The sequence below is a fragment of the Micrasema longulum genome, unplaced genomic scaffold (genome assembly GCF_059751315.1).
Source record: "Micrasema longulum isolate JH-2025_06_02 unplaced genomic scaffold, ASM5975131v1 h1tg002813l, whole genome shotgun sequence".
In the NCBI taxonomy this organism is placed as follows: domain Eukaryota; kingdom Metazoa; phylum Arthropoda; class Insecta; order Trichoptera; family Brachycentridae; genus Micrasema; species Micrasema longulum.
Window position 1 is genome coordinate 20,885 of NW_028279937.1, and position 17,544 is coordinate 38,428.

General features: G+C 32.3%; 1 protein-coding gene across 1 annotated transcript in view; it reads right to left on the bottom strand.

Annotated features, from left to right (window-relative positions):
• The window catches only part of LOC148271537 (cytosolic 10-formyltetrahydrofolate dehydrogenase), a 30,593-nt gene extending 13,049 nt beyond the window's left edge, over positions 1-17,544 (bottom strand). Inside the window, exons 1-6 of the mRNA XM_088241272.1 lie at positions 17,252-17,544; positions 17,002-17,143; positions 16,442-16,539; positions 4,854-4,990; positions 1,463-1,614; positions 483-601 (exon numbers count right to left, since the gene is read on the bottom strand). Of these exons, the coding sequence (XP_088097398.1) occupies positions 483-601; positions 1,463-1,614; positions 4,854-4,990; positions 16,442-16,539; positions 17,002-17,143; positions 17,252-17,323 (720 nt within the window). The 5' untranslated portion in view covers positions 17,324-17,544. The remainder of the gene's footprint in view (positions 1-482; positions 602-1,462; positions 1,615-4,853; positions 4,991-16,441; positions 16,540-17,001; positions 17,144-17,251) is intronic.

Sequence of the window (17,544 nt, forward strand, 5' to 3'; positions counted from 1 at the left end):
GCCCTGCTGAGTAATTTCGGACTACTTGAAAATGCCCCAATATTTAAATATTCTTATTCTTTAAGGTGGGGGGCAGTGCTATCCAACCTCCTGACGTCACTGCGACCTGTGAAGAACTATTGTGACGGGTCCCCATGAATAGTTCTCGTCCCCCAAGCCCAGTTCTATAAAGAGCCTGGCCACTGTGTAGAAGGCGAGAGCTCTCATTTTGCTAAATATCCCCTCCAAGCCCAGATACGCAAAGCAGGGGGCGAGCTCTTTAACATCCTCGGGTTTAACCAGTGGTCGCCCGAGGATGAGGCTCCTTTCATGATGTAAAGTGTCACATTCACACATAATGTGTATAGGTGTTTCCTCATCTGCACTGCAGAACCTACATCTAGAAGTTTCGGAAAGGTTCATTCTAGGGTGTTAAATTGAAATATTATAAATCATAATAATGCAAATAATTTCTTTTAAAAAAAAACAATAAGAGGACAAACCATATGTGTCTCAGGTTTGAAGAGTGCCGCGTCATAGGAAGCCCCCTCCTCCGGTTGTTCTAGACGGGGTGCGGTGCCATTAGCTATCATATTCACTGACTGCGAAAGTGCCTTAATACCTGGAAATAAATATGATAAGGTAGATCAAAGACACAATATTTTAATTAACGATGTTTTGATAAACTATGTAGTATAAAAAGAAGTATGAAAATTGAAAAAAGTGTTTTCAGGCATAGTCTAGTAGGTGAAATAATTCAGACAGATGAATCTCACCCAAAAGAATAAAGGTTTCAGTTCTTTTATTTCACCAAGAGTCGACAGATAGAGTCGAGGATATACGGATGTTCAAACATAGGCAGAATGGTGAATGTTAAAAAAATCTAGAGCCTCCCACCATACTTTTTCACCACAACAGACCTTATGGCCCAGTGTCAAAATCACATTTAATTTGTGTGTTCTCACCGAAAATCAAACCCAGAACCTTTTGTGTGTGTCAAGTGTCTTAACCACTACACCACGGAAGCCCATGTACCATATTATATTTCTGAGTTCAAACTTACACGTTAAAGGAGCCCTTTTAATAAGAGCTATTAAAACACACACTTAATCATATTATTTAGAAGTATTTTTATTCAAATTAAAACAAAGCTTTCAAAAATTTGTCTAGTGTGAAGATGAATCTGATTAACTTAAATGAGTTTGTTAATATAAGACTGCCTCAACGCCTTCTCTGGGCCTTCTACCACCCCCCTGAAGGCCTTCAGTGCCCCCGAGGGGGCGTTATCGCCCACTTTGAGAAAGACTGGTCCGAGTGATCACATTTCAACCGCGTTCATTCTGCCGTCATCCTTCCACTGCCAGCTACATGTTTCATTTAGAAACATAAAATTTCTTAGAGCAAACAAAATGAAAACACTAAACTTATTTTTTAACTTGGATTACTGACAATATTAAAGTAAAATAAATGATATGCAACGTACCTTCGGGATATAAAAATCTGTTGTAAAAGGAGTCCACAGTTTCATCGGGAGTGATTGGGCAGGATTTTTGCAGAAGAATAGGTCCAGTATCCAGTCCATCGTCAGCCCAAAAGATTGATAACCCCCCGATAGTGTCACCTTCAATGAGGGTCCTATTTAAAATATAAAATCACCTGTTTATGACACTGAGAAACTTGCGAAACACAGTTTGCTAATACATACAAATCATTGATATGTAGCTTCTAAAATATTTTTATTCATTTATAAATACAGTCGAACTTGGTTATAACGATCACGGAAATAGCGAGATCTCGGATGTAACGAGGAAACATTAGTTGACATTTTAGTTCATGGTTTTCTCCGTACATTCACTGTTATAACGAGCTACTTTTCGGACATACCGAACAAAAAAATTATACAAAAAATATTCAATTGTTAAAAACATCATTCTCGAAATAAGAATCTAAGTAATAAAATCTTAACAGTCGGCTAACGTAAAGGATAAATACCGCCGGGCGTTGGGATCGGATTATGTTTATGATAGCTATGTGAGTGTCTAATTGGATTTTTCGCTGACAATATTGAAAAATGAACACACATGGTTTTTAAAAAATCCAAGCTTTGTCCGGCACATTGTTACAATTTACAGCTGCTTTTGTAGTTTATGAATGACATGCTTGTTTCGGGGGTTTTTATGAGGTTTTTTTTTTATTTTTTAATGTTCTAGGCTTATTTCAATACACAATAAACATTACAAGTGGGTGATATCAAATGAGTTCTAGACCAGATTGGTTAAAACCTAACCCCTGTAAAAAAATATTTATGAATTATATGCACACATGTGTATTTGCTTAGTGACATCGTGCAATAGCGATTGTATAAAAAAAAACCTTTCTCTTGTATAACGAGTAACGCTTAAAGTGAGCAAATTTAAGTGGACCCATCTTCCTCGTAATAACCAAGTTCGACTGTAAATACATAATGCTAAAGTTCATTATTTGAAAAAAAACACTCAATCAAAACTAAATCGTGTGAACAAATGAGGAAGTTCAGTACTACGGATACAAAAAATGTTTTCTGACATGCGGTCAAAATTAGAGCACTTGATTGTATGCATGACGAAGTTTCTCTAAAGTCTATGAAAATATTAATAAAAATGAACTGAGTATTTCAATTTATAACTTATACGTAAATCATTACTCAACAACAAAATGTTATTCCATTTACAAATAAAGAACAACATTTTCTTCCTTCTAAGAAATTTCGTAAAGGAATTGTACGTCAAACAATGATAAAACAAATGTACTTAAATAATATTTAAATGAAAATAAAGATTAACGTGCATCACAAGTTTAATAAAATAGTGTAATAATCTAATATATTGCGTTAAACATTCACTTCTCATTATGATTAATATTGTTTTATTTTTCTTATCAAAAAGATAATGTGGTTTTATAATTGGCAACAAAAAAAATACAGATCAACAATATTTTGAGTACGTCAAAATCTTATAGAAAGTATGCTAGGAAGATTGCATTTTAGTTTCAGAATTATGTATGTAAAAAGCTAAAACCATGGCACCAAATATTATAAACCTAAACTTAATCGGCTATAATTTATATTTTAACATCAAGGAATATAATATATTATTATTTAGAGTTAATGGAATTTTTGTACTTCTTTTTAGTATCTGTAGTTCACGAAAAACTCGGTCTTACTGACAAATCAGAAACATTGAACTACTACGAACTAAATGTATATTTGTGTCGTTTCTATCGTACGTGTCTTGTGTCTCTAGTTCATTCTTTTGATGCCCATGTGAGTGCCTGCTTTAATCCATTATGCATGTGCAAATGACACATTACTCAAACAACTTACGATTGCACAAAAAGCTTTGATAAAAATTATCCTAAAAGTCCTGGTCAGTACGAGCTCCCTCGACATATACGAAAAACTTGAGGTTATGACTACTAAACAAATTTTTGCAAATATTTTACAAATGTATGCACACAAAAATTATTCAATACCTCCCATTACACCAAACAAAACTACAAGAGTTACTAGACATTCCACCCTGATGCTGCAAAAGCAATCGAAAATGAAAACAACTTTCGGTCAAAGAGGATTGGCCTACTTCTCTATTAAAGTGTACAACCTACAACAATATTTTGAGTTTGATTTTTGTAACTTTTGTAGACAAGGACTGGATTCGACTCCCTGCGGAGCTGTTTATATTAACATATTACAACAGAGATGAAGAACATTTAAGAGAAGGTAATATATAGAAGTCTAGGCATCTACAGGGCTTATGACCTGTCAATGGCTGGTTTAAGTGGCCACTTTACACACTGTGTAACATTCACCATTCTGCCTGTATTTGAACATCTATATTCCTTCAATTCTTTCATCTGTTGATGTTTGTGAAGTTAAAAAGCTGAAACCTTAATTTATGCGGGTGAGATTCATCTAATTGGATTATTTCACCTACATACTAGGCAACGCTTCAAGGAATATAGATGTTCAAATATGGGCAGAATGGTGAATGTTACACAGTGTAAGTGGCCACATAAACCAGCCATTGACAGGTCATAAGCCATGTAGATGCCTAGACTTCTATATTACCTTCTCTTAAATTTTCTTCATCTCTGTTGTAATATGTTGATGTACAACCTACCTTCCATTGTCCATAAGGACAATCAGTCAATACAGTCTATATAAAATCGCCACTAAGAAATGGATAATGGAGGTGGGGTGAGCACAAATCGAAGAGTGGACAGGCCGAAAAGGTAGAAAAATATTTTTATTTTTAAGTTTTATGTTTTTTATTATGTTTTATAGGAATTTGATATTTATTTATTTATACATACGCCCAATGGGCATTTTTAAGGACGTGTGTCTACATAGAAAATTATTATAAAAGAAAGTAGAGAGACACAATGGTATATAGTAGAATTGGTGGGAGTGGAAGCGGAAGAGAAGTGTTTTTAAAATTAATTTTGATTCCGTGATCTTATGAAAGAAGACAACTTGTTATCAAAGAAATCAAGACTGGCATGTTTGTTGGCAGACCTAAGAATTCTGGGCATAGGAGAATGAAAACCATAGTTAGTTCTATGGTTATCCGTATGAAAGAGTAAGTTTTGTCTGAGGTTTCTAGTTGGGATATTTAATTTTGCTAAGCTCAGTAGTTCAGGCGCATCAAAGAGTGAGTTGAGAGTTTTAAATATGTATTTAATTATGTTTAATAAGGCATGTTTCAAAATTATGTAAAATACCTCAAACATTATCATTAATGTAAAAAAAGTAATACATACATTGTAAAAGAACAAATAAAATTATTACTGTTGCAAAATAATATTTAAAATAAATAAATAATTTATGTTTTATTCACCATGAGATGGATGATGCCCCTCTGTGTCGGGGGAGGAGTGAGGGGTGGTATATAATGCTCTGATACATGGGGAAGTTGATCACTTCCATGGGAATAAACTGGCTGCAGAACGGTAGAACATTGAGTTCTGCTCCAACCTGAAAACAAATTGAATGTTACAAAATCTTTATGAATAAATACTAAATACCACTCCACTGATTTTTTCATGCAATCTGTCTCGTGGTCGAATGGTCAGTGACGAATTTGATATGCATAATAGAAGACATGAAATATTTATTCAAAAGTGTGTTTTTACATTAGATTATTTCATAGTCCCTGGACTGGCACCTGAAGCGTAAGGCTAACCATCTTAGCATCCTTCTTATCTATTCTTCACTGCCCATTCGCTCTACATGTAAGGGTATTACAGTAAAACTCCAATTATCCGGATTGATGAGTGACAGATTTGATTGCTTTTGAAATAATACAGCGAATTGGAATCACATTAAAAACTCACTTAAACATATCCAGCAAAGTTAATTGCACAATTAAATTAAAATTAAAAACTTTTCCTTCATTTTTAATTTTCAAAAATGTATTAAATGTCAGTTAATATTATTTTATCATTACCAAAAATACAGTAAAAATAAATAAATGGGAATTAATGGAAAGAATATGATTGGTTGCATTTGTGCAGAAAATTTCTTTACCAAGTTGATTATTTGGGATAGTTGCTGAATGTACATCTTGAATAGTTTATGCTATGTATATGTATCACATTAGCATATTTAAAAAAAATATTTAGAACAAAGACTTATTGTAACAAGGACTTATTGTCTCAAATAATGTACAATAACCTTATGTATGTAAAAAATAAAAGATTTTTTTTTAAAATACAATATAAAAAAAAAACAAATGATTGCTTATTTCTGCAGGGGAGAAGTGAGGGGAGCGCGGCGCAGTATCAGACTCCCCCCTCCTCGTTTCTCCCCTGCAGAGGTAAGCAACCATTTGCTTTTTTTGATATTTTATTTTTTTAAATTTTATTCATTCTAAAAAATTATTTTGATGTGCCAATATGTCTTCTTGCTCATACTGATCATCGTGGATTCGGATGTGACAGGGTTTAATTAACACCCTGTATATACGTATGCGTTCATATATGTGTTCATGGATGGCTCGGAGTGTGCATTCAATATTTTTATTTATTACCAATAATAACCTCCATGGAAAATGCAAATGTTAATTATTAAATTATTATTTTCTCGCTTAAGTTTTTTCTTTCTTTAAATTTTGTCACATTTAATGTTTATATCTTTTACATAGTTAATGAAAACTTAATTGGTCTTTTTTATGTTTGAAAATCTTTGTTTTTAATACCTAATATGTACGACTGTATGTGTTTTTTAATGAAATAAATATGCATTCTCGCCGAATGCAGCCCTGGTGGGTCGACAAATAAAACATTTATGCCCTTAACTTTTTTTGTTTTCATCAGATATTAAGAGCTATAAACGTGCCTAGGACAAAGCTCATCAATTTGCAAAAAAACCCCATGTAAATCGGTCCAATAGTTATTTAGTCTATTGAGTACACACATAGGAACATTGCCTTTTACATGAATATAGATACTATTTTCACATTTATCTCCAGATGGCAGAGCGGTATTTTTCTTGCGTAATACTAATATTTGAAATTTTGTGTAAATTAGGAAGAAAACAAGACATTACTAGATAAATCTAGAAAATTATTCTAATATCAACAACTTCTTCATATCATAGATAAGTGTAGTCCAAATTAATGTTTTTATCTGCCAAGATACTATGTTATGAGTATCGTGTTTTTAAAAACAATGTGGTGAACGACCTTTATAAATAAGGGTTACAACTACTCAGAATAGCTTATCTGAAGGGACATTTATGACACGTATTTGAGATAAAATATTATAACTAAGAAATTTTTTAAATTATTAAAAAAATTGTTTTATTTGACATAATAACAATCAACGATTTTGATAAAAATAAATCAATAAAATTCATGCACTAAGTTTTATTTTGTTTAATTTGAACAACGAGCGCTGTCACCTGAAACATCTTCAGGACTGCATAATTGTTTACAACTTTTCAACTTTTCTTATATTTTTTACAAGGTTTTTGTGAGATAAGAAGATCAGGATAGTTTTTTATTATATTTAGGGACAGCCAACTTAAATATATTTATAATTAATTTGCAAAACAGATCATTTTAATGTTCGGAAAGTTTGTTACCGGACCGTAAATTGGATTAATAATTACTTCATTTTTGTCCTAGCTTTAATTTTTCTTAGTTGTATTATATTTCAGTTGTACCTATATGTATTTTTAAAAATGTGTTTGTCATTGTTGAATGGACTGAATAAGGCCGTAAATAAATAAATAAAAAAAATAATACAAGGTGGGGAAAGAACACATAGAGAATATAAAAGAGCAACAGAGTGGAAAATACAAATTGTAACAGATTAGGTTAGAACAATACCTTAATTTTATGACAGGGAAGTTTATAAATAGGATAAAACATTTTAAGATACATAAATATTACATTTTTGTTTCTGAACGAAAAAGTTATAAAACACAAACAAACCATCATTCTATTTCCCAATTGGGGTAGGCAGAGAAGATATAATGCAATATCACTATGTCTTTGCACACAGACCTCGCTCCATCTACGTTCATACATACATCTTCTTATGTTTGAAAAAAGCTACTATAGAGTAGAAAAATATTTGCAGGACAAGACAGCATGGCATTAGATTTAAATGTATTCTTGACTTTAATTCAATAATAGTTGAATTGTATTATACAGTAGTAATTTATTGACTTTTATAAGTGATTCAACGAATCCTATGCAAAGAATATACTAAACGATTATAATTTATTTTTTGAAACTATGCACGCATGCTGATTATTCCTATTACCATTTTTATGTGACTAATATTACAATACTAGACAAATGATCGAGATGAGCTACATTTTGTTGGGTTTCTGGCACAAGTTGGTAACTAACGTTTCAGTAATTGTGACATATTGCAAATTTAAAGTTAAAGAATCGTCGCAATATATTATAAATCATTTTTTTGTATTCATAAAATACACATTTTTATTTATTTATTTTACACTTTATATACATGTACAATAAATATACATATAAGGGCGGGCATATTGCCTGAAAACAATTTCTTCCTACCTACCCCAACCATTCAGTTTGAGAAAATTACAAATACATGGACTTATTCTAGGTTTGAAACAAAAATTAACTAAAAATATACACTTTATTATAAGAGCGGAAGGGAGATGGGAAGGAAAGAAGAAGGAGAAAGGAAAAACTTATATATTTAGACAGCGACATTTCAATTTTGATTTAAATTTAAATAAAAGAAGCGAGGTCTCTAACATTAGTGGGTAGATTATTCCACAGCCAAGCAGCTACTACTGTAAAAGAGGAGGCAAGAAAATTAGAGGGGTGAAAGGGTATTAAGAGGGTTCTCTCGTTACTAAAACGAAGAGATAATCCATATTGAGATAGAGGATAGAAGAGCTCTCTCAGATAAACAGGCGAAGCGGGATTATTTTAAATATTGTGAAGAAGTGATGGAATGTGAATATTTCTTCTATGCCTGATACTGAGCCAGTGTAGTTGCATGCGTTTTTCGGTTATGTGGTGGAATTATCAAGCAGTTCAGAATTAGCATCTGGTTAACAGACATCTGCATAATCAAGGAGTGGGAGAAGTAGGCGCTGGACTAATGTTTGCTCAATAATTATTGGCGAGAAATTCTGCCATCTTTTAAGTGAGTGCAAGCTGCTATAGAGTTTACGACTAACTTCGTTAACCTGACTGTGCTACTTACTTTTTAAACAAATATTATTTGATGACAGTTATGAATCAATTTTATTTTATAATAATTTGTAGTTGCTAACTCGTGCCAAGAAACCCGATGATTCAATGTTCCAATGCGCTAATCCAATCGGGAGTGAAAAGAGGGGTATAACAATGATTATTAATTTATATTTTTCCCTTTCCACACCTAATGTTGCATAGGGCACTGCATTGTTTTACCAAATACTGTGGATCTTAATCATTTTTGTTACATGAAGGTAAGATGACCAGACTTACACTTAAGGTGCCAGGGACTATAAATATTTAAGTGTAAAAACACCTATTTAAATATTTAATGTCAACCATGTTAGAAATCGAATCCGAGACACCTTGCACGGTATTCAACCACAAGGCGGTATTTTTGCAATACTAAATGAAAAAATTCAATACATTCAATTCAGAATTTGTATACAAAGATCTAGGCATGCCTAAAATGTTGTTCATACATTTGTATTATCTATTCGAAAATAGGCATTTCAAACTGACAAAAAACAAACAAAAAATACTGTAATAAATAAAAGAGATAGCGGTATCATTAAGATTAAATGCCCGAGAACATAATTATTTTGAAGTAGAAAGAATATTAAAAAACAGTATGTATAATAAAATATAAAAAAACAAAGATAATGGAAGCCAAGCCTGCTGACCCCTAATTGCACAACCGTTTTATCTCCCAAAAAGAGAAAAATAAGATCTCTATGGTATAGAACATTACTAATAAGTAGGAATTTAAATACGTCATCAGCAAAAAAATTTGAATACTGTAAAGCTAGTATTGCATGTGTCAGAAAACGGTGTAAGATCTTGCGCAAGATTTGACCAAATGAATATTGCCACATACAACAGAGATAAAGAACATTTTAGAGAAGGGATTATAGAAGTCTAGGCATCTAGTCATATTTATGTTCCTTTAATTATGTTCATGTTATTATCACATTAAAATTTTGAATCGGTCAACTATATTATGAAAATCCCTCTCCTCAACTCTATTCTTCATCCTTACAATTAAACATACAAATACATATTATACGCACCTACATAATGTATAAATAAGAATAACATATAATTTTACTTTGTAGATAAAATTGAAGATAAATGTTAACTTCCCATTGTAATCGGGGCCCAGGACCTTAGAGTCACCCATACGGAGAAAAATCATTATATGAACCGGGTTGTGGTCCCGTGGTAGTGTTGTGGACTCACGGACCAAAGGTCCCAAGTTCAAATCCCTCTCTACCACAACTCGATTTCCATTTTTCCAGTACAAGTTATTTACGACTTTTAGGAAATGGTCTAAAAATTTCAATATTTTAGTAAATAATAAGAACTTTAGAATTTCTCTTTTTCCAAAAAAAACCAAAAGATTATTGACCACGAAGTTAGCTATAGATTACAGCAATACAACGGGCCGTAGGCTGAAAATTGGGTTGAGAATTGCGAGCGCAAACCGAAACTGTTCGTTACAAGTTTGTTGTCAAACTAAAAACCAAACTAAAACCAAACCAAAAATTTGGAATGCTTCTGTTCTATGCAATAGAACTTGAACTAGAACTGACACCAAATACAAAGACAAAAATATTGGTCTGAAGCTGGCACAGACAAATTTTTACGCAAGATCAAAATAATACGGGGGTTGGATTGTATCAATTTAACAGCAGAATAATAATGTTGGATAATTGTTACCAAGTAAAACAGATAAATATGTTTTTATATTCACTCGATCAAAAGTTCAAATGGAAATTCACGAGGTCAAAATTAATTAAGATTTAAAATTGAAGGTCGATTATACTACATACACGTGAGATAAACTGAACTGATTTGAAACTATTTCATTTTACAGTGTGTTTTGATTGAATATTTTAAAAATGTAAATGATAAAACGCAAATATTGCTTTTGATTATTTTTTTTTTACTTTTGTATTCTTTTATTCATCGGGGTAAATTTATTAACTGATTATCGTTTGACGGACCATCATCCTTTATCGAGGAAAACCAGGTACATTTTAAATGAGGTCAAAATTACAAATAGAAGGACAAAAAATCAACAGTGCTTTGACAAAACGTTATTTAGTGCTCGTTCGAGTCATGGTAGATTAAAACCGAAAAGTCCTGATCTCGTCATGAGTTTAGAATACGACAAAAATGGAACATTGGTGGATTAAAGATAGTTTGATATATCAATGCTGATTGAAAAATAGCACTGCAATAGCTTTCTTAGCGTACGGGTAGGAACATTCAACGTTATTTGTCCCAATTGTGATGGTGTGTCAATAAGACCATTTAATACGTAGAATATACAAATAGAGTCTATGTTATTTCTACATCTTTGTAGACTCTAAAACATTTAACACTGACTCCATATCAGCATACGAAAAGTCACTGTTCTCTAAGCCAAACAACCACGCTACTTTTCTAAGTTGGAAATGTTGGACCAATCAAATTTTTATTTTTCGTATTATCAGCGTTATGATTTTTTAAAAGATTTGTATATCTGTAACGTCTCAAGTTCTCTTCCGCTTCTTCTCGGTCAGTTCTGCTGATTGGTCCGTTGACAGTAAGTAAACCGGAAATCTTACACAACTCTCTTATTATTGGTTGATTCATATGAACTAGTGACGTCGTTCAAAGTAGTTCATTTTTACATATTTTATTCATACATTTTCAAGAAACTTTGCGGTAATTTAATGCTCTAATTTTTACCGCGCGTAAGAAACCATTTTTTGTATCCAATTTCCCGTAGGGCTGAAGTTCCTCATTGTACAAACTAATAACAACAACAATAACAATACTAGCAAATTAAAAAATATCACACCAATCAAGTCACATTATTACTCGCTGGTTAGAAATCGTTTAGAGTATATTTCTCCAGTCTGGTCGCCCCATTATAGTGTACATTCTGATTCATTTTAGCGCGTCCAGAAGAAATTTCTAAAATATATTAATTTTAAACTACATATTCCAGCTGCTTTATTCAATCATAATCAATTGTTATTATTAGCAAATCTTTTAAAACTTGCCAATGGGAGAATCCTAACAGACCTAATATTGGTTTATAAAGTGATCAATTCATTTATTGACTGTCCAGATTTGCTGGAGTTGGTGTGTTTCCGTGTACCTGATCGACATACCCGCCACAGATCTCCTTTTTGTTCTGCAAGTTCTAGGACCGACTATCACATGCACTCGCCTATCCCTAGGCTCCCAGATATGGTAATCAGTATGAGGACAAGGCTGATATATTTGGTTCTGGGCTTGATAGTTGTAAAACGAGTCTGATTTATTTTTTTCTCTCACAATATAATTATTTATACTTATACTTATAATATTAGTATTGTTATATATGTATTTCTTTTTCATATTTATGTTCAATATATATGTTAAAGGCAATTTATGCCGTTTATGTCAAAAAAATAAATAATAAAGGCGGCCTCGCAAAGGTTCGCTATAATCAAGTGAGGGTTATCGCCAGAGCTCTTACAGGGTACTGCAGATTGAATAAACACTCAGTAGAATGAACCTTTTTGAGACTTCTAGATGTAGGTTCAGCAGTGCAAACGAGGAAACGCATATTCAAATTCTATGTGAATATGATGCTGTTATCATAAAAGAAGCCGCATTCTCGGGGGACCACTGGTTAATCCTGAGGATATTAGAGAGCTCGCCTCTTACCTTATATAGCCCGATACTTTATAGATCTGGGCTTGAAAAGAGAGATTTAGCAAAATGAGAACTCTCGCCTTCCACACATTGACGGAGAGCCGTCACAATAGATCTTCATGGGTCGCAGTGACGTCAGGAGCTTATATAGCACTGATCCCCATTTCAAAGTATAAGAATAAGAATGGACCAATTTAATGTGATTTACTCGGCTCACATAGAAGGGAAACCAGACCACGAAGGCGTATTCTAAGAGAGATCAGTGATTTATTTTATTAATATGGAAAAATTCATTAGGGTGGCTTTGAAAAATAATGTCCCTTTAATCAATAATCAAATAACCTTTCAATATAGGCCATTACACGATGTTCCATTGTGATGGTCAACCTATGCCTAGTAAACTCATGCTCCTCCCTTCCTACTCTCCCCCTTTCTTTGACTATTTCTCCCACAACATCGGACATTTTCATCAATCATGTTAGCGTAACCCGCTAAAAGCATGTGGTTTCAAATCAGCATGTTGATTTTATATTTCTGCGCAACAACTATGATGAAGGTGTATAGTGGGATTTGCACGTTAGTTTAATCATTATATATACGTATCCGTCTTTTCATCGGGACACCAATAATTGTCGTAATAAGAGACGGATACGTCTCGAAAACGGTAGACATAGAAAAGAGGGTAAAGTGGTTATATTAAAATATTTAATAATATTTATTAATTCCATTTTTGCGGCTAGTGAGAGAATAATGTGTACTTGTTACTGGCAAAGAATGTTAACTCGAAAATATGCGGATTCGACTTAATGATGCAGTTTTGTAAAGTTTCGCTCTACAAACTGGCAAAATACACTAAGTCATATTAAATTTCATATATCTGTAGTTTTAAAAATAAATTTTAGGTTAAGTCGTATACCAGGTATTTTATTCGGGCTAAAAGCTTAAAATAACTTAATATCTGTACCTCAGAGGCAGACGGATGCAAATCCAGAATTCGATGAAATGACATTTCGATTTTCATATCCAGTTTCCATTGATTTTAAAGAAATGTAAGCCTTATAATGAATGAACCAATTTATTAAGATACTGAATCTACAAATTAATGTTATAAATTATTAGAAATCACTTAGAGAAAATAGATTCTTTAGGCTTGTGTTGAACATTTGACGTTTGGATTTGCATCCGTCTGCCTCTGAGGTACAGATATTTACTTAATATAAAATTAAGAAATGGAAAAATTAAAAACATGTTCTAAATGAGCACTTAAAATCTTACTATATAAGATATAAAAGAGCAAAATTAGAACAAAAATTAAATGCTTGAATTCTCAAAACAGGGATTTGAGAGTTGAAATTTTGTGCTAGTATACCTACGATATATTATGTATTTTTATATAATGACATCATACAAAAAATTTCCACTGTTCAATGCTACAATTCAAACATGGAACAAAAACATCTGGTACTTATGTATACAGGGAATGAAACTTGGATAAAGCTAAGCTAAGTTAAACAAATATATTTTAAAAGACGCCTTAGAAAATGTGTTGTTAATGAAACAGTCATATCAAAGCAATATGTTAGGTGTTAACCACAGAATTTTTTGCAGAACAAGTTTGCATACATCGCACTGTGTCCAAAAATGTTGCCAAACCGCGAAAAATATATTATCATAACACAAATATAAGATAATTTTGTGTTATGCAAATGTTAAAAAAAATATTAAATAATCATTATTTAATAAAGGAAATTAATATCGTTTATACTATGTACTAAGGGCTATTAATAGAAAGTCGGGTAAAAAAATTGATTACCCTGGCAATACTAACAAAATGTCCATCTTGTTTTATTTCACAATCTGACAAGACGGTAAAATAATCGAATTCTAAAATAGTAAACTTTTCTGCTCACTCAAATTTAAAATACACATTTGGTCATGATATTCACAATTACAATACACGTAATTCAGGGAATCTTCATGTGTCTAAGTTTCGCTCAACAAAGTTTGGCAGTAGGTCTTTGGAAAATATTGGCCATTCGGAATATAATAAACTGCCTGATGAGCTAAGACACGAAAAATTGAATAAAAAATCCAGAGGTTTCGCAATTAAAAAATATTTCTTAAATCTTTTTGATAGTGATAATTATTAATGTAATTTATATAGATGGTGTTTTATGTTTCTTATACAATGATGTTTTATTTATATTTCTCATAGTAAAATGTTTTTTCTTAAATACGGTCCCAAATGAGTTTCTTTAATAACTCTTGGGAGTATAATATGTACTTTTTGTATTACATGTTTTATTAATAATATAAAAATAAAATTAAAAAAATAATTATTTGTGAATTCGTTACTTACACATGAAATGTGATCCAACCCTATTCCCTTTTAATCCCAGCAGTATTTTGACAATGAGGAAGTTCAGTGGTTTTTTTTGAATTTTTTATTTGTTAATAGACTGTTAAACTAAGTCAAAAAACTTTTTTTAAATTTTTATATATCGTATTATCGGCGCTACGATTTTTCAAAGTTTTGTATTTCTGAAATAACTCCGCGTGTAACGTCAGAGGTTCATTTCCGCTTATTCTCATTCAGTTCTTCCTATTGGTCCAGAAGCGACAAGCAGACCGGAAATCTTCCATAGCTCTCAGATCATAGGTTGATTCACATGAACCAGTGACGTAATTTAAAGTAGTGCGTTTTTATCAAGATATTTTTTATTATTTTTTCTGTACATTTTCAAGAAACTTTGTTCTACAATTTAATGTTCTAATTTTTACCCCGCGTAAGAAAACATTTTTTGTATCCAATTTCCCGTAGGGCTGAAGTTCCTCATTAAAAACGACACAACACGCCGTAATTGAATTTAAATTGGCAGTTGCGTACTAAGCGACGTCAACAGAGTAACTAATGGCCAAAACGTAAAATTACTCATTTATGAGTAGTTAGTTAGTTAACGTGGTGTAGTGGTCAGCGTATTTGCCAACCATACAAGAGGTCTCGGCTTCAATTCCCGACATGGTTGACATGAAATATTTATGTAAAAAGTGTTTTTACACTAGAATATTCCACAGTCCCTGGACTGGCATCTAAAGCGTAAGACTGATCACCTTACATTCACGATCTTAAAATTTCATATTCTTAGCGTTCTTATAATTTAGCCAAATATTTCTATTTTGGTGGCCATATTTTCAACATTAATAATCTACACAGCTACACAGAAATAATATGAACTAATGAAATATGTATATCTCTTTTTTACACAAATGTTTATATTTCACGTTCCTGGACAGACACCTGAAGCGCGAGGCTGATCACCTTACCTTCATGTAACATATGAACGAGATAAGCCGCATTTGATTTAACAATAATGATAATATAATAGTTCATTAACAAAAATTACAATTACTTTATCTACTACATACACACTTAGGTAATATATTTTTCTGGATCATGTCTAGTCTGCCTAACTAGGTACAACCTGTTTTAAGGCAGACATTTTTATGCAAAAATAAACAATAAGATTACTATCTACTAGTTAATTTACTATACAGTTATACAATATTAATTTATACCATTTATTATTTAAGAATGCATTTTGAGTCAATTTTCCGATTTTTCTCGACCTTAACTCAGTAATATATTTTTTAAATTGAATCCGGGTCATAGTTTTGCAATATTTGGGTAACATTTCGAATATTTTGGGGCCCAGAAACCTGAAATTTCTTTGCCCGAATTCAGAGTTTGTGATAGACCCCATGATCCATCCTCTAGTTTGACTTCTGGTAGTTTGAGAGTGTTCCTTTTGGGATTTACTAGAATAATTTGCTTTCACAAACATTATTATTCTGGAAATATATAATTGCCTTATATCTGAGATCTCAAATTCCTCAAATAACTTGATGCTAGGGTACCTGAAGGGCTTTTAAAAAATTATTTGTGTGCAGTAATGCAGTGCCCTTTGCACCATCGGGTACGGACAGGGGTTTGATGATGGTTAGATAAATGATTATTAAATATGTTTATTTATACTTACAGATTTGTAATCTGCCACCACTTCTGGAATAGCAATTCCTTTGGAGCGCCATGCTTTTACTTTAAAAACTGGTGTTTCATTCGCTTTTGCAATTGTGGCTACAAAAATAATTACACATAAGTATTAAGTTATCATAAAATGCACACTCAATTATTATTAATGGTCAAAAGAGAAAGGGAAATTACATAAAATTGCATGAATGTTATTATCATTAGAATGTAATAAAAAAATGGCCGACAAAAAATGACGAATTTTCTCTATGGATTTTTATCATTTACTGATATTTCCTAAAAAAGAAGTGACTGTGATGTTAAACTCAATTCCAAATCTTTAAATTGCACAATTTAAGAATAAAGTAAGCTTTTTTCATTACAGAACTGTAATGAAAAAAGCGAAACATTTATTTACATAACAATATGTAATTTTAAGTTTGGGAAACTTCAAACAAAAAAAAACAAGTGAAATGTGATAAAGAACAATAAAAATATTTCAAACATTTTTTGCAGTTTTTTAAGTAGGAACCTAAATTTTAAAATAAAAAATATTTAATGTTGACTCACCCAACGGATCTTCTCTGTTCCCTTTGTCTAAAACAGTAAAAACACCGACAATTTTATGTCCATCTTTTTGCAATAATTTGAAAACTTCCGCCGCAAATGTACTCTGACCAATCAGCGCGATTTTCAGCGAACGTTTTGGCGCCTAAAAACAACAACTGTCAGTGAACTGAATGTAAACATAACCATAAATTACAATCAAAGGAAAATTATGTATTCGTGCGAAATTCAATTGAGTATTTTTTTTAATCACCTCCTCGGAAATGGATATCGGCGGCATTTTCAAAAGTAATGAGCCGAACTGCCTGAAAATTTGTCTTGACATGCACGCATGTAAAACCGTGGAAATTCGGTGAAACGAACCCAACTGGCGCCGGAGAATGAATGATCAAATGACCGGATGGAACCACTACCGGGTACGAGGAACAGGCTTGTTATCTTTTTATGGTTCAATTGGCGTTTTAGTGGGGCAATTCGTAAAGAATATACTCGCATTCGGTATACAGGTTTTATTAAACCTCAAAACACGAACACCGGCCCAGTGCT